This window comes from Panthera tigris, chromosome A1 (assembly GCF_018350195.1).
Source record: "Panthera tigris isolate Pti1 chromosome A1, P.tigris_Pti1_mat1.1, whole genome shotgun sequence".
NCBI lineage: Eukaryota > Metazoa > Chordata > Mammalia > Carnivora > Felidae > Panthera > Panthera tigris.
In genome coordinates, this window is record NC_056660.1 from 121,533,792 (window position 1) to 121,555,951 (window position 22,160).

At 41.6% G+C, this 22,160-nt stretch overlaps 1 protein-coding gene across 12 annotated transcripts in view; it reads right to left on the minus strand.

Annotated features, from left to right (window-relative positions):
• PPP2R2B (protein phosphatase 2 regulatory subunit Bbeta) overlaps positions 1-22,160 on the minus strand; it is a 313,867-nt gene that overhangs the window by 105,740 nt on the left and 185,967 nt on the right. For 9 of the 12 annotated variants that reach the window (XM_042986545.1, XM_042986522.1, XM_042986515.1 and 6 more), the window contains one exon: positions 2,300-2,397. In XM_042986545.1, the coding sequence (XP_042842479.1) occupies positions 2,300-2,397 (98 nt within the window). Of the gene's footprint in view, positions 1-2,299; positions 2,398-20,034; positions 20,062-22,160 lie in introns of all 12 variants that reach the window. The other 3 variants (XM_042986559.1, XM_042986569.1, XM_042986561.1) reach the window with 1 other exon arrangement.

A 22,160-nucleotide genomic window follows, 5' to 3' on the forward strand; every position in this document is an offset into this window, starting at 1 on the left:
GCTTATACACAGCAGATCTGGGCATCAGATCTCCCCCACCCCTTTCCCCCCCCCCCCTCGTGTAATTGACAAAACAGACTTGAGTGCAGAGATGCCACATGAACCCCTAGGAAATTTATCAGGTTCTATTTCCAGCTTTCACCCCTCCCGATTATGCACAGTGCAAACAGGAGGAACTAGGTAAAGAATGCGGTAACGAAAATTAGAGAAGAGAATCTGCAGAAGGGGTTGGGGCAAAAGAAGTGTGGAGAGGAGGAAAAAGAGGGTGTTAAAGAAAGAGAAGAAGGGGAAAAAGAAAAGACAGGTTTTACTTCAGGGGTTTTAGGACCTTATTACCAGGAGCTTCCAGATTCAGGCTTTGGAAAACCACGCTCGCAAATTCAAATTCAGGCCTTATTGAACATGTGTTGTAAGAGTCTGACTCTGAGGATTAAGACTCCATTAAAAAAATTATATTTCTGGATGGATATTGACCATTCAAACCAAAATCTCCACTTACTCCATCTGATGGGTGATGGTGCTGATGCCGTGTTCGATGTATTTGCGGGGCACTGAGGTTCCTACGAGCAAATTTGCCAGGAGCGTGACTTGTGAGAAGTCATGCACAGAGGTCGGGGCCGGGGGTGGGGGGGTGCAGTGGGCCTGTTGTCACCTGGCTTTGTTTCTCAGGCTTAGCGTTCATCCCAACCCAAAGCCTCGCCACAAAGCCACTGAACGGTATGTTTCTCTCCTCGACATTTATTTTTTTATTGAACAAAACCACTCTCCTTTGGAAAATGTGTCCCCCTTCATTCTACCAATGAATCATGCTTCCTAAATGTTTCAGTCCATTAAAATAGGTGAAACCTATAAATAGCTAACGGAAATCGTGGTGCGGAATATTCTTGGCAACACTCTGCCTTGGGTAATTTATGCTAAATGGCTGCTCCGTTCTTCTTTATCATCACTATGAACCTAATTGGATTTTTTTTTTTTAAACTGAAGGTCTTAAAAATCAGTTTTAAAAGGACTTTAAATGCTGATATCCTGCTTACTACAGAGACAGCCAGTCCACCTTAACAATAAATTTATGAGTGTTGATTTGCTACCATCCAAATCAGACTGTCAAGTGTGTGTATCATGTGCCAGACCAATTAGCACTAGGCAGTTCTGGAAAAGCAGGAAAAATTCCAGGTCACGAAGAGCTATTAGTTTCCACTTGCCAACCACATTTTCGTTGTTTCCAGGGCCAATGGAATAGGCTGGGTGCCTGATTTAATGCTGAACACTTGAATTTATACAGAACCCCGAGGGATTATGATGCCCTTATAGAAATTAATTGCAAATAATGTGCAATTACCAAATATATCACCTCTAAATGAGGCTTTCCTTTTTTTGGGGGGGGGGAGGTGTAACATAAATGGCTTTGAGGCACAGAGCAGGCTTTAAATTGCTAGGGAAGTCTCTTGTGGAACCTTCCTCCCGCACTGGGCCTCCCCCCTACTCTGTGCTGGTGATTCTCTGAGGCGGGAACAGATGGGAGAGGTCCTAGAACAGGCACCAGCCTGCTGGAAGCTCCAGGACCATGCCAGGGAGACCCAGGAAATCAGATTGGGACATAATTTCATTCTGGCAAAACAGAAGCGGACACCAAAAAACTCAATTATATGAAAAAGAGAAACAATTCCTACTGGAGTTCAAGTCTCAGGAGGAAATGGGATTTTTGAGATTCAATGCACTCCAAGTTCGAGCTCCTGCTCAGAATGCATGCAGCACTGAGCTCCAGGGACCTCTGCATCACCTATAGAAAAACATATGCCACGTGCATTGCTCAGATGTCATTTTGTGGGATTTCACTCCCTTTGGTAGGGTGAGCTATCACTGTCTTCTCTACTGACCCACGGTGTCCTTTTTACATCTACTGGCAAAGAGCTGGATTTTTTTTCCCTTCCTACATATTGGGCAGGAGCACCTGAAATTAGGAGAATTAATTTCAATGGCTGGGGGATAAATTCCACTCAAAAAGGAGTTCTCTGTTCAATAAGCACCCATGGAATTTTGCAGGTCAGATGGGAAGTGAGGTCGTTTTGAATGTGCAACACCCAGGTTTGGAAACATTAGGCCATGCCCAGGAAAGGCTCTATTATCAGGTGCTTTTATGAGCCTGAATGTGGAACTGTTGATGTTAATGACTTTTTGGCAGTTTTTAGTTTGCTAGCAAAGCAGCAAGGTTAAGGGCGACACATGAGGATTAAGGAACAGTAGGAGGCCTCCTTTAAAAAGAGAAGAAAATGGACATTTTGCATTCACTGCCACTTACCTCCTGCTCTCGTTGAAATATTACAACCCGACCCCCCTTGTCCCCTGTCGCTAGTAATTCTCCCGTGTGGTTGAATTCTACCGTAGAGATAATGTCAGCTGAAAAGGAGAAGACAAAGGCAATTAAAGTAACTGCACACTTACTTTGAAACGATAGATAATAGATACACTTTTCTGTGCATTTAAGGGCTCAGGGCTTTGTCTCTGCAGTGGAATTTACAAGGATTTTACGTTCTGTATTTTAAGTGCCACTAGAAGTGGCATTTGAGAAAGTAAATTTTCTAGGAGACCACTGCAGTGTGGTCTCTTGGAACGTCTGGAGAGAACAAAAGGGAAAAGCACAAACAGACCTTTTTGTTTGGGGCAAGAGAAAATGCATTTCCTTAATAATGCTCCTGGAAATGACATTTTTTTTTTTGGACAATTTCTACCAACCATAGACTGTTAACCCACCCAAGGCCCTTTTGCATTCCCCTCTCTTTTACAAGGAAGAACCTCCCCAAACAGGTTTCAGTTGTGGCTGAAGACTGTGATGAAGCCGGCCTTGGGGCACTTCACTGAAGCTCAGACATGGAAAATGAAGGGAGGGAGCCTGAAGACATCACTGGGCCACCAGCAGTCAGGAATTCAGAAAGGACCCCACGTATCCTCCCTTGACCCATGCTCCCTCCTTCCTGGTGAACCCAACACACTCTTCTGGAAGAGCACGGCCTTATTCAACCCCAACAGCAAGGTGCTGAGAAAGAGGGTCAGGAGGTCAGAGGACAGAGGGCAATTTGTACTCTGTATTTCAAAACGAAGAAAATACACAAGCGCCGGGAACTCAGATCACAGATAATTGCTGAAGGAATGCCAGCCTGCCAGGTCTTTCTTCAATCCTGGTTACCCCCGAGAAACATGGACAGGTAAATTACCTATGATTGGATTTATTAGGGCTATTTTTAGAAAAATGTCAGAGGTTAATTCCTCTGCAATTATTCCCCTGCAGGGCTCCAACAATTGCTACCGAGAGTGCAAATGAGTTAAAAAAAAAAAAAAAAAAAAGAGGCAGGGGAATTATGACGATGGCCTTTGACAGAGGAACATTCTGAAGATTATGTCCATGTGAGGAAAGCAAAGGAGAAACAGTGAGGTGGAAAACTAAGGCAATTACCCCTGAATAATTCAAGTCTCAAATCTCAATTTAATATCATCATTTCAGGATTTTCTTTGTATGCCTGATTTATTCAGGTAAGTAGTGTAAAATTCTCCACTTTGCATGTAACTGTCCCTTTCCATATATGAACATGCATCTAATGGCCATTCTTGGTGCGGAAGTAAAAAGGATAAGCCCAAGTCACCGTCACTTTAAAGCAGGGGACCTTTAAAAGAACAAATCATGACTTCCTGTTTTGGGCTCATGGATGACTAACTCCAGGGTAGCAAATTCAAAGCCCTACAGAGCCAAGAGGTATCATGAAGTGAACTACAGTAGGTGAAGTAGAAAGCTTGGGTTCCCTCTTAAGGGTAAGTGGCTATGCAGCTTAAGCCAATAGTAGACATGAACAGCAACATGTGTTGCTAGATATTTTGTTGTTTTTATAAGAAGCTATAAATCCAGATTTTATGCACAAATCTCTTAAATTACATATATTGTCAGCTATTTTTTTCAAAGCCATGACATTAAAAAAATCATCTTGTCTGTGGGCTATGTTTTTTGAGTCACCAGTTTATGACCTTTGATCTAGACAGTCTTCAGAAAAGGCCACCCCACTCCTTATTGATGATGTCAACTAGAAATCTGGTCCATTCACTCAGGAAGACTCCTCCAAGTGAATACTACCCTTAAGGAAACACAAAATAATCTGTGTGGTTACTCAGATCCTGATGTAACTTTAGCAGTCCAGGTCTGTAGCCAGTGCCCATTGAGAAGAAAGCCCAGTGAGGCTGGGAAGCCAGCACCTTAAGTGAATTATTGGACCACTTTCCTTTGTCAGAGTTTATGAATCTTAGCAAAGCACTATCACATAAAGAGGAGACAAGAAGGCTGCTTGGTGTTGGCAGTTGGCACAGAATGCCTTGGGAGAATCAATCGAGCACTAGGATGCACTTCTAACACTAGTTACTGCTTCTGGCTTTTCAGTGAGTGGTCAGCAACGTGGTCATTCATGAAGTTTCCTGACTTGGGCAGAATCTAAAGTAGACGTGGCTGTTTCTTCTCACTTGAGACTTACATCAGGTACCTTAGTATGAGGCAAAGCTCTTAAAGTGTTTTAGACGTAAACACCTCCCAGAAGGAAAGAGTGGTGGGGAGGCCAAGCCTATAGGTTACCAGAGTCACACTTGTGCCTTTTGGGGCCAAAAAGTGGCTTAACTGCAGTCTACACTCTTCCTCTCAGCACCAATGTTGACAGAGACTCCAGAGTTCTAGATGGTACCCTGAGAACTTGTAAGTTCTCATCTTGTAAGTTGGCCCTTCCCTTTTAGTGAAGTTGGGTATCAGAAGGAAGAGTTAAGTGCCTTTTCTAACGTCAGCCTCTGGCTCACATTCCAAGAAAACGTTACTCCACAGGAAACAAAATTCACCCTCCCAGGGATGACGTACACATTTATCTTCTTACCCAGACTCCCTGAGAAAAAGGGAGTGAAAAATTCATTCTCCCTTTAGGAGGTACACAGGTCAAAACAAGGTAGACTCAAGCTCACATCTGAGCCACATGATCCAAGCCAGTGTTACTAGAACTCTGTATTATGTGGGATCCAGGCACAGCCCCAACTAATAAACATGTCCCATTTGTTTTCCAAATGTTATAATTATTTGTGCTGTGCCTCCCTTGAGAACCTCACAAGAGAAAGGGTGATTGACATGGCAGGATTCTGAAATTCTTCAATCCTCTTGCCAAATCCTTAGCTTTATATTTTAATCCTGCCAGGTAGTTGGTCTGTATATAAGCTTGTTTATATCTAGCTATTGTCTACCTCCCTTCAGAGCATAGGCTACTGCAGCTCAGGTTAATACCTGTTTTGAACTTTCATGTTTCCTGGCTCATTCTCATCGCTAAGCCAGTAGGTGTAACCAGAATACTTTACTGCCCCATCCATCTTTGCATATCTTCATCTATGACTGTTTAATAATTGATGCAAACCTCATGAATCACCCCACATTCCAATTTCAAGATACTGAAACTTCTGATACAAATACTCTTGTTTGCAACAGGCTTGTGGTAGAGGAGAAATTTCTTGATAAATTAGAAAACCCACGCTGCTGAAGACAAAATAACTCTTCCTGAGCATGACAATAAACTAGCAAACTTGGGACAAAAACTTCATCTGAAATCATGGTCAAAAGAAATCAATTCATCAATTCAACATGGCTTTCATCTTTTAAACAGTATGTGTATACAACAACTCATTTTATCAAATGCCGAGCTGAATCACACCATTCTAATAAAGCTATAAACTTGACCATTTCCCCTCTATCCTATAGAGATGTGGATAAAGTGCATGTTTTTTGACTAAAAACAAAAAAACAGAGGCCAAAAACAGTTATGGAGGTCAAATGTAGTTAACATGATTTTTTTAAAGGAAACCCTGGGAGGTATGACGTTTGCCCTGTTCCACATTTATTTGTGCTGATTTAATTTCCACAAGATGGTGGCCTCGTAACCCCATTTCTAGTGCAAGAGGCACTGCTAAGATGGAGTTTTTCTTTTTTAAAATCAATCTCTGCTTCTTACAAAGGTTCCAGACAAGTAAATTCATACATACAGTCTCCATTTACCTGAATAATAGAAATTGACTTGGCCATTTTATGCCTGTGATTAGGCTGAAGAAATAGAGGGAACCCCTAGTGCCTACCCTAGTCTCTCACAGTACCATGCTGGGCTGGCGTCTACACAATGCCTGGGCTGGGCACAGTGATTAGGCGATGCCCAATTCACAGAGCAGGGTGACTGTAGATAAAATGATGGCTCAGTTTAGACCTGGAGAGGACCTAAACCCAAATCCTCTAGTGGGACAAGGTCTACCGACCAGGTCACTAGCACTGGCCTCTCTGCATCAATCATAGGGATTCAAATGAGAGAGTAATTTAATTTAGCCTTCAGAGCCCATAAATGTTTTATCTTTCATCCAAGCAACATTTGGGAGATAATACTATAAAGTCATTTACTCTACTTATATCAGCTGGCTAGTTCTGCCCACTCAAGAGTTGGCTATCTTCCTGATGATAAGCTCGGCTCTAGGCAGAGTTGTCTGCTTCTTCAGTGAGGATGAGGACACCTTCAGCTAGGTGGAAAACAGATGTTGCAGTGGAGGACAGCGGTGAAATATAGTTGGTTGTGGGAAAGTTTGTGCTGAGAGGATCTGGGAGGTCACTTCCAGGCTGAAGTGCTGTGATTAATTGCCAATGGGTCCTGCATTGCATGGTGGGGGACCAGGGGACAGCACACGTACCCTTTGTCATCACTACATAGGGGCTTGTAGCTAGATTGGCAGTGACTGTGTGGCTCATTAAATAAATAGGGGAGTCTCAGGCTCCCAGTGGGAATTAAAATTACTCCTTCTGTCTATGTAAAACTGTGGCCTCCTTCGTGAGTTTTGGTTCATAGCCCAAAGTCAGCCTCCATTATCTCAGATAAGGTTTTCTCTAGTAAAATTTGATAAATGAAATAGTGTGTTGGAGTATACTTTCTATCAAAATGGGGGGATAAAATGAAGTCTGGTTATGGCCAAACAAAATATGCCCAAATACTGCTACTGGGATTGTGTCAAAATGGCCTGCTTCTTGAAAAAGTTTAGTATATTGTAAAATTAAAAAAAAAAACAAACAAACCCAACCAGGCAATAACAGTACATGTACGATGACTGTAATCTTTAAAAAGTATTTTCATTTTAAAATATATCTTTTTTAACTGGTAAAGCAATATACACTTGTTAAAACTTCCATTAATACCAAGATGATACTTAAAATATAAAATGAAATTTCCCTTACAATCTGACTCCCTGGAAAACAATTGTTAACTCTTATAAATACACACACACTAACAGTCACAGGCCAAAGTCTGTCAGGGAGAGTCCAAAATGATGTTTTAGTGTAGGATATGAGTGATTTAATTTATTTTCTTATAGTTTTTTTTTAATTTTTCAGGATCCTTTTTTTTATGACCATAAATACTCGAACAATTTTTGACAGGTACACAATTTTAAATGGCTTTCAAACTAAATACAAGATTTTAGCGTTTATCTCAGAGATTCTGTAGACTTTTAAAAATATTTCTTTTTTTTTTTTTTTTTAATTTTTTTTCCCAATGTTTTTTATTTATTTTTGGGACAGAGAGAGACAGAGCATGAACGGGGGAGGGGCAGAGAGAGAGGGAGACACAGAATCGGAAGCAGGCTCCAGGCTCCGAGCCATCAGCCCAGAGCCTGACGCGGGGCTCGAACTCACGGACCGCGAGATCGTGACCTGGCTGAAGTCGTACACTTAACCGACTGCGCCACCCAGGCGCCCCTAAAAATATTTCTTTTTAAATTCACATATATTAAAATTCACTTTTTGTGCCTTACAGTTTTATGGGTTTGGATCAATGCATATAGATGTGTATCCACTACCAACAGCATGATATAGAATAGTGTCAGCCCGCCCCACAAGTTCCTTCATACTGCCCCTGAGAACAATTTTTGTAAAAAAGAATAAAATTATGGGAATAAAGTAAGCTGACAGGTATTTAAGACCTTCCAAATGTTAAAAATGCTATGCAAATATAGAGGCTTAATAACTACTGGTCTCAATAGGTATGGCTCAATTGGGAGGCAACGATCAGTTCTCACTAGTGAGAGTCAAAGATTTTATTTTTTTAATCTTACAGTTTAGATAACATCACTATTTACTGTTTTTGGAGTGGAGGGAAACTAAATTCATCAATATGCCTTTGTTAGCCTGTATCACAAACTAGCTTTAGGCATGAGGTTTTCTGCCCTTGGACTCAAAGTTTCCTTTGCAATGAAGTAGGACTATGTTTGGGTTTTTAGTTTGGTAGTAGCCTTCGCTTCTTAACTTGGTACTACTTATATTCTTGTAGCTCAGTTCTAGAGACAGAAGTAGTAAATATAAAGTTCTGAGTAGTGATAACAAGTGACTCTAATTTTGCTCACCAGTTTTGTTTATTGGCAAGAGCTGCCTAATGAGAAGGATTCTAAGGTCATAGCTGGGCTTGGTGGGAGAGTGTTGAGATTAACTGGCTATGTCTGGCATGGGTATGGGAAGAGCCATTACACATGCCACAAGCTTGCTATCCTGATCTTCTGTGCATGATAGACAGTTCCTGACTGACCCCGAATTGATTCCTTTGTCGCCGACCAGTGTCTGATATATAGATACTGAATCCTTCTCCTTTCATTTGGATATAATTAATTCTGTGCACATTGGTTTTAACTTCGATCTAGTGCTGGTATTTCTCCTATATGAAAGAAAGCAGGTAGAAGGGTCCAAGAGTCCCAATTCCCAAGATCTTATCACGACTGCTGCTTCCCATGTAAATAGAGACAGAGTGCTGGAAAGTGGGCGTTTTTTAGATGTCAGCCTGCCCATGAAGACCAAGCTCATTAAAGGCAGGTAATACGTTGTGGTTAATACTCTTAGTTACTCTTGGTTAGCTACTCCTACCCAGTGCCTTTCTTCCTTGCCTGCCTCCCGGTGTAGAGGATGTAAAATCCAGAATCTTCCTTCCCAGCCCCCTGGGTTTAGGGGTGGCCATGTGACCGAATATGGCCTGTGAGGCAAGCAGGAAAGTCTGCTGGGGGACAAGGAGGCAGAGATTCTGGGGAAAAGTTTTCCTCCCTGAATCAAAGAAGGGAAACAAGTGAGGAGTAGCCTTCTGGCTATGCTGACATACTCCTTGTATACTACTTCCTTTGTATATGATTTTATGTGGTTATGATATGTGAAGGTGTGGCCGCCATCATGTGACCATGAGGTGACAAGCCAAGAGGCTGACTATGAGACATGGAAGAAAGGGACAATGTCTTTGGTGACATTACTTAACTACAAAAACCTGCCTCAGGAAGAGCCTGTGTCTGAACTTGTTAAACAATAGATACCCAAGTGGTTTAAGCCACTGTTAGAAAGATTTTCTATTATTTATAACTCAACACTTACTAATAGATATGTCTTCCATCTTTGTTTTCCTCACAGCACTATGCACAGGGCCAGATTATTAACACAAATTGAATTGGAAATAAGTGAAAGTGGTTCTTTGTCTTGCAACCTCTATGCACAAACTCTCACATACACATTTTTATTTCACTTTATCACATGACCAATTTTCCTTCATAATTGCTTAGTTCTCAGTAGTGAGGTGGTTTGCTTTTCCCCCCTTCTCCTGTGTGGAAATGGAACATTACTCTTTAACCATTCAAAAGTGAAAGCAGGTTATTGGGATAGAAGCATCCTCCCACCCTCAAATTATCATGGTATCCATCATAAAATTATGACTTCAGAGGGACCGAGCCATGCTCTCCTTAGAAGTCAAGTTCTCCTCTGAAGTCTAGGGAGCCCACCATGCTTACTGAGCTGTGAAAATCCAGATGGTGGGAAGCAGGTGAGTAATGAATGCCATGCTGTTTCCATTAAAATGCACACAGCTTCCCCACACTGACCAAATCCCCAGCACTAGCCAGGTCTGAGATAACCCAGGACAGGTGGGTTGATGGAGACTTCCTTTCACTCAAAACAAGTTTCTACTACACAGAAGGGGAGAAGAAAGAATGTTCCTATAGTTGGGACAAAACTCGCCCAAAGGACAAAGTGGTTTTAAAAATTCTAAGTCCTCCAAATATAGAAACATCCAGTGGGAAATTGGTAGCAGTCCAGACTTGCCTACAAGCCTGCATGGTTTATAGTGGGATCTGCTGTCAAGGTATCTACCATCTGTCACCCACTCTTGCAGAAAGCAGAGGAGTAATTAGCTGCTCAGGCAATGCAAACTCTGTCAATCATTCAGGGCTATTATCTACACAACATAGGTCATCTAGCATGGACCCGAGAGTCAGAGGGACTCTGGGTCAAAAATGGGAAAGTTCATCCTATCTGGGGGTCTATATAGGAGCTTTTGGGCAGGCATTGTGTTACCCAAACACACATAATGTGGAGTTTGTCTGGCATGTCTTCGGTCAAAAATTTTTCTGTGCCAGAGGCTCTGATGTCAGAAAGATAGGGCACCTGCCTTGTGGGAGCTGAACTTGCCAGGTTTGTGTGTTGGTTTTAATATCATTTATTTAGGGGAGCCTGGTATGACTTCTCCCCAAACCCAAGCAGCCTCCATTTACTATGCAGCTTCACTGCCCCCCATTCTTCCCCTTCCTAACAGTCCTCACCACCTACCATTAGCAATTACAACGGTAATGGAAACATTTTAAACGCCTTTCTTAGTCTCTGAATTGAAAACCCAATAAGGAACTTGTTCATCACTGAACCTTCAGTGCCAAGCTTAGTGTCTTACTTTGCAATAGATGCATCTTAATTATTTTCTTGAATCGATCACCAAAGGAGAGCTCAAGAGAAGCAACACCAAAGTGGACCATAACATAGAGAATAACCCAGAACAAAGTGTAAACAAACAAAACATATATGCTGGATGAATGTTAGAAACATATTTTAAGGGGTGTGAGACGAGGGCATGCTCTTATTTTGGAATGAGTATTTTACGACTTTAGAACCACATAGATTGATCAGTAAAGTACAGATTTTATCCTAAAAGCCTCTGTCATATTGGCAGGGATTGTAATGTCCTATGAATCACAGGAAGAGAGAAGAGCAAATGGGTTGGTGAAGAGAAGGTACTGGGAGAGGGCATGGAGGTAGCAATCACACAACCCAAAGTGGATTTGGAGCAAATAGATCTGAAATGCCAGGAATCTATTTACTGACCACTTACTAAGTGCACATCACTGGACTGGGTTCCAGGTATATGCTACAAACACAACACACCTATCTTTACCTTCAAGAAGCGTTCAATCTAGAGGACTGGCAAGCAGTGGTAAATGGGTGAACATAGTAAAACAAAGTTGGAGAAGAGGGTGTTGAAACACCCTATAGTGGAAATGTTTGGGTCAGAGAGTCAGAACCCTAGTTTTGGCCTAGAAGTCAAAAGGAAATCACTAGAGAAACTTAAGGTAACTCACATGTCATCCCTATGCCTGCATTCAAGAAATCTCCTATCATTTCTCTAAAGGACAAATTGAACAATAAATACAATATATCTGTGTGCTAAATTCTACATGGTCCTAAAGAATGAAAGAAGAATGGAGTAGGACAAGATTTGGATTTTTCCCCCTAAACCATGAAATTTCTATGTCAAATACAATAAAGATACTGCTAACAATTTACAAGGTATTACAAAATGATGGTTTTTCAATGGTTTTAGCAAAGAAAATGGAAAATATTAGAAGCAAATGTGCCATTTACAACTCTATGAATCAGTATTTCTCTTTGTCTGTTTTCCTCTCTCTCTCCTCTTCCCCTCCCTCCCTCCATTCCTTCCTTTCTCTCTGGCTAGGAGTTGTGGTGTTTTTAAGATTATAAAAATATATTACTCTTGGGCGCCTGGCTGGCTCAGTCAGTGAAGCATGTCACTCTTGATCTCAGGGTTGTAAGCTGGAGCCCCACGATGGGTGTAGAGATTACTTAAAAACAAAATCTTTAAAACAATATTACTCTCTTTTGGATAATGTCCCTATTTTAAAACACTGAATATATCACATACAGTAGGTAAACAGTAAAAGATAGCATAAAGAAGTGAGTGCTGATTTCCCTCACCAGCATGACCCAAATTTTAATAAATATTCATCAGGCAAAGGCACTATGGTACATCCTTACTGCTTTTTTATAACCATTGAAAATTGGATATTTAAAAAAATCCATTATATTTGATTTCATGTTCACTTGGCAGTTAGATATCAACTATAAAATGTAGAAAAAGCAGGAAATACTAAATGTTGATAGACTTATTCATGGTTCATTTATTCACTCAAAAAATATTCAAGGACCACATATATTATGTGTCAAACACTACATTATGTATTAAGTGCACATCAATTAATAAAACAGACTAAATATCTGTCTTTAGGGAACTTCTTTTCTACTTGTGGAGAAAAAATAATAGTCAATGAGCATAATAAATCACATCATATGTAATGTACTCTGGGAAACAAACATAGCTGAGAAAGGGAGATTAAGAGTTCATGGAGCACCTGGGTGGCTTAGTGGTTAAACATCTGATTCTTGATTTTGACTCAGGGCATGATCTCACCATCATGGATCGAGCCCCGCGTTGGGCTCCACACTGAGGTGTGGAGCCTGCTTAAGATTCTCTCTCTCTCACTCTGTTCCTGTGTGCTCTTTGTCTCTTTCTCTCTCTCAAAACAAAACAACCCCCCCCCCAAATAAAAAAAAAACCCAAAACAAAAACAAAACACCAAAAAATGAATTCTGGAGGTAGGTGGGAGGCTTAGCTTTTAAATAAGGTGATTGTGATAGGCCTTACTGAGCAGATTTGAAAGCGGTGAGGGAGGTCACTCTATGGGTATCTGAAGGAAGAGTGCTCCAGACAGGGAATAGACAGTGAGAAGACCCTAAGAGAGAAGCAGGCCTGTGTCAGCAGATCGGGGTAGCTGGAGCAGTGCAAACCAGGAAAAAATGAGGTGTTCATTATTTACAGACCATAGCAGGCACTTTGGCTTTTACTAAAAGTGAAATAGGCACAACTACGTAAATATTTAATACCACTAAACTGTATACCTAAAGATGGTTAACTGGTAAATTTTGTGTTAGTTTCATTTTACCACAGTTTTTTAAAAAGTGAGGAGGGGTGTCTGGGTGGCTCAGTTGGTTAAGGGTCCAACTTTGACTCAGGTCATAATCTAAGGTTTGTGAGTTGGAGCCCTGCATTGAGCTCTCTCCTGTCAGCACAGCTTCGGATCCTCTGTCTTCCTCTCTCTCTGCCCCTTCCCCACTTATGCTCTCTCTCTCAAAAATAAATAAGTATTTTTTAAAAAGTGAGGAAAAAATGAAACGGAAAGCTGCTGGAGGGTACTAGACAGAGGAATGAGATAGTCTGATGTGTTCCAAGTACCAATCTGGCTGTAGAGCTGGGAACAGACTGTGGAGGGCTAAAGCAGGATCATCAGGAAGACTATCGAGATAATCCAGGTGAGAGAGGAGGGTGGCTCAGACCAGGGCCTTGGCAGTCAAGGTGGAGAGCAGTAGTCAGATTCTGGATACATACGGAGTCAACATGACAGGATTTGCAGATGACTGGTTATGGGGTATCAAACATACCTGTATGTACCATACAGGTGTATGTATGGTACATACATACATACATGTATGTATCAAACATACATGACTGGTTATGGGGTATCAAAGAGAGAATTCGAGGATGATTCCAAGGTTTCTGCCCTCAGCACCCTCTGCACCTGGCAGGATGAAGCTGCCATCACTGAGATGGGAAGTTTGTGGGCGATTCAGGCATTTTTGGGGCAGGCCAGACACTCATTTAGTTTCAGGCATGGGAAGTAGGAGGGATTTACAAGTAAAGGTACTGAGTAGATAATTGAAAAGAAGGGTTTAGAGTTCAGGAGGGAGTGTGAATTGGGGATGTAAACTTGGGAGTTATTACCACTTCAGATGATATTTAAAGCTACAGGATTAGATGAGACCTCAGGGAAAGAGTGTATTAAAGGAGAAGAAGACCATGGGCTGAACTTTGGGACACTCTAACATCTAAAAGGTTGGGAGAAGGAGAGGAATCAGGAAAAGAAGAAGGAGCAGAAGAAGGAGAGGCTGGTAAGATAGCAGGAAAATCAAGAAAGCTGAGGGTCCCGAATGCCAGAGAAGAGCAGAAGAGAGAGCCATCAGTCATGCCAAACACTGCTGATAGGCAAGGTCAAAGCCTTCAGGTAGCCTTTGGATTTGAACAATGGAGGTCACTTTTCACCTTAGCAACTGTGGTTTCTGTGGATCAGTGGGGGTGGGTTTGGTGGAACCATGGATTGGGCTTCAGAGCGAATGGGAGAAAGTCACTGTGGACAGTTCTCTTCAAGGAGTTTTGCTGAGAAGTGTAGCAAAGACATGAGGCAGAAGATGGTATGGGAAGTCAGGCGAACAGAGCATTTTTGTATCAGAGAAACAGCAGCATTTGTATTTGCTGATGGAAAGATCAAGCAATGCTTATGGAAAGATGAGCAATGAATAAGGAAAAACGTGGAACAGAATGAACGGATAAGTGAATGCATGAATAAACAAGACAGTAACTGGTCCACCACTGACAGGTGAAATAAAATCTGTTCAGGTTCAATTCCCACCCACAGCCAAAAGATGGTTAGGAAGAAAAATGCTACACAAAATCTATCTTCATATAAGGTTTAACAGGAGTCTCAAAACATTTAGTATGGCCAAGCATTTCTCCCATAAATCAACATGTCAGATGTCCATGCAATCACCATAAATAAATGAAAAACAAACCTCTTGGTTTTCTTTTTGTTTCTTCTTCCCTTCCTGCTCTTCCTCCTGTCTTTTTCCCCTTTTTTCTTCTTTCCTTCCCTTTCTCTCTTTTTCTTCTTTCCATCCCTCTCTCCTTCCTTTTTCTTCTGAAGCCAGCTGTAGAAAGGACTCATTCCATCTACTACTATGCATCTCTGGGTCCATTACCTCCTGTCTGCCTACCTGATGGAAGGCTGCTCACCTGTATACACTTTAAAATGTTAAGTCTACTGCAAGATCAGTCCCACATGGGTAACCTGACCTCCTCATGGCCTTTCTTGGGTAACTTTCAGCATGATTCTTAATAGTGCATAGAAAGAAACAAGTCTGTCAGAGGAGAGAGAAAAAACCCACATTCTCATCTTGCCCTGTGGAAGATTTATAGACACTTTGCAAATAGCCAGACCCAGGTGATGGTGCCAGGAACTTTCCAAGTGATTTGTAGATCTCCCTGCCAGGAAGTCGGTCTTTAATGGAAAACTCTTCTAGCTGAACATTCCTTTATTACAGCATGACTACAGGGAGAGGATCGCAACTGTCATGCAAAAGACTGGCTGAAATTAACTAGCTATGAGCCTGGCCTCAAGATATTTCAGCCTTAGGAAAACACCAGTATCGCAATTTTTCTGTGGAACTATTGAACTGGGCCTACTGCATGCCAGGCATAGTACTAGACTCTTGACCTAAACTCTCCTCAATCTGCATTATCAGGCTCCTTTATTTAACACCTACTTTGCCAGGATCTGTCCCTTGTGTTTTATATTATGTTTAAGGGTCACTCAAACTCCATGATATCAGTCTCGTCCTCCATTTTTCAGGTGGGGAGATGGTGGCTCAGAGAACTGTCCATGTTTGGAAGGCTAACAAGGGGATCTGGGATTGGAACCCAGTTCTAGTTCCAGAGCCTATGTTCATGACCTGCCTCTTGTGTTCCACTTCTTTTCCTTCGGCCTTTTAATTCTTGTCCCCACTCCCTTTTGTCTGTTGTTTATTTTTTCCTAATCCTTTCTTCATCTTTCCCTCATAGTTACTTTTTAACATGGCAGAGTGGATCTTCTGGGCTCAGCCTTAACTTTTCCATCATTTTCTGTACTCCTTGTCACCCACCTGGCACGTTAGCAAGGTTTAACTCTTAGACTGTCAGCAAATACAGTCTGTGCTGACCAACTGTGAAGCAATTTCATTTTTCCTAAGACATTCTTTCCATTACGTGTGCATACTGACATGTATGCCCCTTGAGGCCAAGATCTTACTCACTATTTTAGTCTAGGGACCCAGCCTAGGGACACATACTTAGGAGGTTTGCACAAAATACTTATTCCCTGGCTGAGTGAATCAATGAACACAGGAGTCCTTTAAGGCCAATTCAAGGGCCACTTTCTCCATGAAGTCTTTCATGAGCTCCCCTAATTGGAACGCAATCCTTTCTTCCTCACAATGCCGCAACTCTCTGGACTGTTCATATGCTACTTATGTAGCTCTTCCCACTTATGTAGCTATATAACTGAAAATGTACTTGCTCTGTTTTCCTTACTGAAACTGTTTCATTAAGGGCAGAGTTCCTATTTTACTCATCTTTGGCTCTACCAATAAACTGCACATAAAACTTCAAGACGCTTAAGTTAGTATTTTCGTATTTGGAATGACTCGTGTTGGATTATTGTACAAATGTTAATAGGTTGCTTGATATACTCTGTGTGTGTGTGTGTGTGTGTGTGTGTGTGCGTGCGCATGTGCGTGTGTGTGGGGGGGAGAGATATATCTTTAACTAGATGATGAGTTCCCTGAAAACAGACTCATATTTCTTTCTTTAATAGACAGCATCTTTATCAATATCTAAGATCTCAGAGCATAGGTGATATAAATAGTCCACACTTGGAGATTTCATATTCTTATGGGGACAACTGATTGTTGGCCTGTGTAATGCATATCATTGTTCTCCTCTAAAATGAGAATCACACATGCTCCATTTCTGCCTCCAGTTTATTATTATTTTTCAAATGGGTGAGTACCATAGGTTCCTGACCTGGGACATCTCTGAAATAAAACCAGTGCTTGAGAAATCAAGTGCCAAGTCCTTTTTCAGAAGCAGTTCCTCCAAGCACAGCAGAAAGGAGAGGAGTGGAAATAGGAACATATTACCATGTCTTTTAAATACTCTACTTTTGGGGACATTTCAAACACTGATTCTAACAACCTAAGTTACTGCCTTTGGAGAGTATGGAAAAGCTTAGGGCTTGAAACAGCCAGTAACTATTAGCTGCAGTAGAAAAATTTCTTTCTATCCAACACACATCATAGCAGGTTCTTAGCCTTGATTGTGATGCATTGATTATTTCCTGCAAAGTCCAGGGGAAGAAATTAAATGTCAATATTTTATCAGGTCATAGAAGAAATACAATGATAAAACACTCAAGATATAGACTTAACACTGGTCACAATCTCAGATACACTGCTTGCTTCTTCAACTGAAATTAAATCAACAGTAAAATGCACCAGAAGCCATTTTAAGGAAACCTTTGGAGAGTATCACCTTTTGGTAATTTATCACTAAGGAAATACTGGGAACTGGCCTTTTTGTACCACTCAAATCTCATGTTAAATCACCTCCCTGACACCCTATCTCACTATGCTCTAGTCCCACCACTTTGCTTTCATGACCTCGTAAATGCCATGCTTCTTTCCACTCTGCGGTGTGCAAACATGCAGCTCCCTCTACTTAAACTATTCACCCTTCTCCCTTCTCCTTGGCTAACATCTATGCATTGTTTTTAATTTTTTAATTAAAAAATGTTTTAGAGAGAGAGAAAGCATGAGTGGGGGGAGAGGAGCAGAGGGAGAGGGAGGGAGGGAGGGGGGGAGAGGGAGAGGGAGAGGGAGAGGGAGAGGGAGAGGGAGAGGGAGAGGGAGAGGGAGAGGGAGGGAGAGAGGGAGAGAGGGAGAGAGGGAGAGAGGGAGAGAGGGAGAGAGGGAGGGAGGGAGAGAGAGAGAGAGAGAGAGAATCTTAAGCAGGCTCCACACTCAGTACAGAGCCTGATGAGGAGCTCGATCCCACAACTCGGGGATCATGACCTGAGGCTAAATCAACAGTCAGATGCTCAACTAGACTGAGCCACCCAGGTGCCCCTAACACCTATTAATTTTTTAAATTTCAGCTTAACCAGCACATCCCAAGACAGACCTTTTCTGACAGCTTATGTTCTAGTTGCCCTACACTGCTCTGTACTACCCTATTCTTTCCCTTTAAAGCATTTATCAGAATTCCTCATTATATATTTGTTTGAGTGTTTATTGATACTGTCTGTCTCTGCTATAAGACTATAAAGCTAACCAAATCAGGGATCAAAACTGATTTTTTCACCTTGCGATTCCTGGTCTGCACCCCCATATATGACACACAATAGATGTTCTTTAAAAGTATGGTTTTCTAGAATGTTTGTTAATAGTTATTACCTGATCGCTCATTATATATTCTCTAATACTGTTCTTGCACACACACGCACACACCATACACACATTTGGTTTTCAGTCAAACTGGGTGTAGCAGATCTGTACAATCATGAACATTTAAAAACCGATGAAATCTCCCTCATTCTCCTAAGATCTACATTTGCCTTATTCTCCAAAGCTAACCATATGTATGAAAGCTCATGCATTGTAAAATGTATACACACCCTTCTGATTCTTCAATTCTTACCCTTGTCTAAACCAGTCTCCACCCTGTTCAATTTTCAGGAAGAAAAAGAACAGAACACTAGAGACTGGGTGGGAAGATCTTTATATGCCAAGAAGTCTGACCCAGTGAACTATTTCAGTCAAACACACAGTTTGAATTGGATTGCCCGATTGCTGAGAAGGGCTTTCTGGATTAGACAGTTCATTAGTGGCTCAGCCAGTTTCTAGGACCTGTCGGTCTTTGCTCTGTGTGCCTGGAGTTAGCAAAGTGACAGAGTGAAGGCTGCTTGAGTGACAGGTGCCAGTGAGTCACATGGAATAATGGGTGAAACAGCAGCTACCCAGAGGCACCAACCACACCCTTAGGCTCAGGATCCCAAAAGTGTACACAGCTAAAAATGAGGCTTGGTGTCAATGGAAAACTATTTGCTGAGCACCTTCTATGTGTCTAATCTGGGGCGTTGTTCCGAGAAGTAATTCTAGGAGGTAGTCAACAGCAGTCTTCCAGCCCCTGTTTCAATTCCAGCTCCACTAGTCGGCAGAGATAGCTAATGTTGGGTATAATTCTTAATGTCTTTCTCCACACTGCTTACCTAATCTGTAACATGGGAGTGGTATTATACGGAGGATGAAATGAGTAAATTTATGCAGGGCACTTAGAATGGTGTTTGACACACATAAACACTAAATAAGAATTAGAATAATACCTTACCCAAAAGTAATATAATGAATGATAAACAGTATCACTTCTCCATTCACAGCTTTGCCATGTATAACAGATGTGCCTTAGGACAAATTACCTGGATTCTCTGAATCTTAGTTTCATTATTTGTAAAATAAAATGATACTGGTACCATTTTGGAAGAGCATTAGGAGGATTAGATGAGATAAGGAAGAGAACACCAACCGCAGTGGATGGTCACATCTGACCAGCAGGGTGGTTTTATTTAACGCTGCAATGTTAGTCCACAAAAAGATTTCCAATTTTTTGAATCATATGTTTACCTTTAGAAATTATGAAATTGCATATAAACAATCCAGATTTTCAGTTTCTTTAGAAGTCAATAGATGGGTGCCACTGGATTGGCATTCCCACATGGCCACTCCTGGCTTGAGCTGGGACTTGTGGCTGCGCCCTTTAGAAAGGAACAAGGTCTTAAATTTACCTCTTCTCCCACCACTTCCTACTGGTCCCCAACCTTGAGGCCAAATGTCAGCTCCCATTTATCCTCCAAAGGCTTCTCTCTACTGCTCTGCTTTCATTTTTGATGTTACTTGGCCTCTGTAGGTATCTGAGTTAGCAGGGGCTGGTCTTAAGGGCTTGCAGGCATCCTCTGGACACTGTTACCTCTATAAGCCTGCATAAAAGGAAGCAACCCCTTTCTCCACATAGCTCGAGGCCATTTGTCTCCACTGGCAAACAAGAGTGTAGAATGAGTCAATTCCAGGGCTAAAGGCTGGCTTCTCCACTGAGCTGAGCACCTCCTTGAAGAATAGCCTCCGATCCAAGAATCGGCCCCATAAATTCATAATTTACTCACCCCGAGTCTTCTTCAGTTCCATTTAGACTGAGGGTAAAAGATATGGGACAAAAGTTAGGGGTGCTATACAATAATGCCGTAGAACCAAATTTTCTAAAATATGTCCTATGGATTATCAGTCCCTCAAGATTCTGATCCTTGAGTGAAAAAAAGTCAAAATACTTTTGGGAAACTGCTTACACTTATCTTGTGTCATGGGGACTCATCTGGGAAAGTCAGTAACTCAGAAATCCTGTGAGAAAGAAATTCATCCTCAATTCATTCAACAGCTATTTACTAAGCACCTACTATGTACTGGGCATTCTTCTAGGTATTGGGGATTTGGCGCTGAAACACAGTAACTCTGAATTCAGGTAACTTATTCTAGTGTAGAATAAAGAACGATGCTTCACTCCATTTTATGTCTTGCAAAACTTACTTCCAGAGGCCCTTCATGATGAAAGAATGGTGGAGATTTTTCTCCTATTAATGCTTAACAAAGTAAGACCACTCTAGAACCCTTCTTACTGAGAGAAACACACAATTTATTTCTTGAAAGGTCAATGGACCCATGAGGGCAGACTTACTTGGGAAGAACTACAGGCTCACCTGGGGTCTCAGATTTGGCAAAGGTTTTTTGAGAATATCACACAAAGGGTTAACTTGACTTTCACCTCAAAAGTAGAGTGTTTTTCTCTGCATCTAATATGAGCCAGTTGGAAATGTATTTGTTTTTCAGTGTTTAATCTTCTGCATCACCCACTGTTGATTAGATTTAATTAATTTATGTTTCTAATGAATTTAGAAACTCACAGTGCTGTAGCAGGAAAATTTTCAGACAGCATCTGGCCACCAAATGGATTGATTACCTTGTCTGCAAAAGTCTTTCAAACATCTGGGGCCTGATTTTGTGAAACATCCAGAAGCTCTTTCAGAGGTAAGAAACGCCCATTGAGGGGAGAGAGGGGGTATTAGAAATAGGTAGGGTTTGCTTTGATCTGTAAATCTGGATTCTGGCACTCCCCCAATATGAAATCACATTTTGCTGCTCATTGGCACAGTTTCAGTGGCACCAAATAGACTGATCTGAATCTATTTTGTTTGACATAATCAGAATCTACCAGGCCTGAGCCCAGGCTGACACCCAGTGAACTCTTTTGGCACTTCCTTCCATGTGGAGGCTCCTGCTGATCATTAAGATGAAACATTTATAGAAAGCATTTAGAGAGAAGCACTTTGCTCTCATTCATTCAACAAACATTATCGGGGGCCCACTGTGTCTGGCACGGAGCCACTGAACCTCTTGGTTAGCTGCTCTTGGCAACTACCCTAGAAAGTAGGCAAACACTCTTCTCCCATTTTCATAGTTACGAACAAGTACTATACAAATAATAATTACTAACATTAATATCAACACCAATAGGGGATATATAGACAGACAGACACACACACACACACACACACACACACACACACACACACACACACCCCAGACTCTATAGGAAGCACTTTACATGCATTCACTCATTTAAGCCTCACAATAAAACCATGAGGAAGATGTTATTATCACTCCCATTTTACAGATAAGAGTACTAAGGCAAGGAGAGCCTTTGTGACTTGTCCAGACAACCCAGAAACCCTTGGCAGAGCCTTCCAATATAGGCAGTATGCCTGTGCTGTTAACCGATTTGCATTAGTATGTCTGGATAACATTTATGGAAGACTTACTATGTGTTAGACATTATCCTAGGGGATCTGGTACATTTATATTTTAATTACTCACACCTAATACAGTGGGTATCACTATTTCCCAGCAGGGAAGCTGAAGCCCAGAAACATTAACTTTTCAAGGTCACAAGGAGAGTTGGTCATAGACTAGGCTTTAACTCAGGTCTGTAGGCCTGCGAAGGCCACATTTTGCCTACTGAATCACCTGCTAACAGACATATGGTAAAGAGGTGGTGTGACCTCTGTAGCTTGCTCAAAAGTACACAGGAAACCTGCTGGACAAGTCAGAGGAGAAGGGTGGCCTGGCAAATCAGCAGAGCTGAGACTCCAGAAGAAAGGAGATAAAGAATGTACAAAATGTAAGAAACTTGCTCCATCTTAAAGAGGTAGGTGAGAGATGGAAGTCTGATTGCCTGACT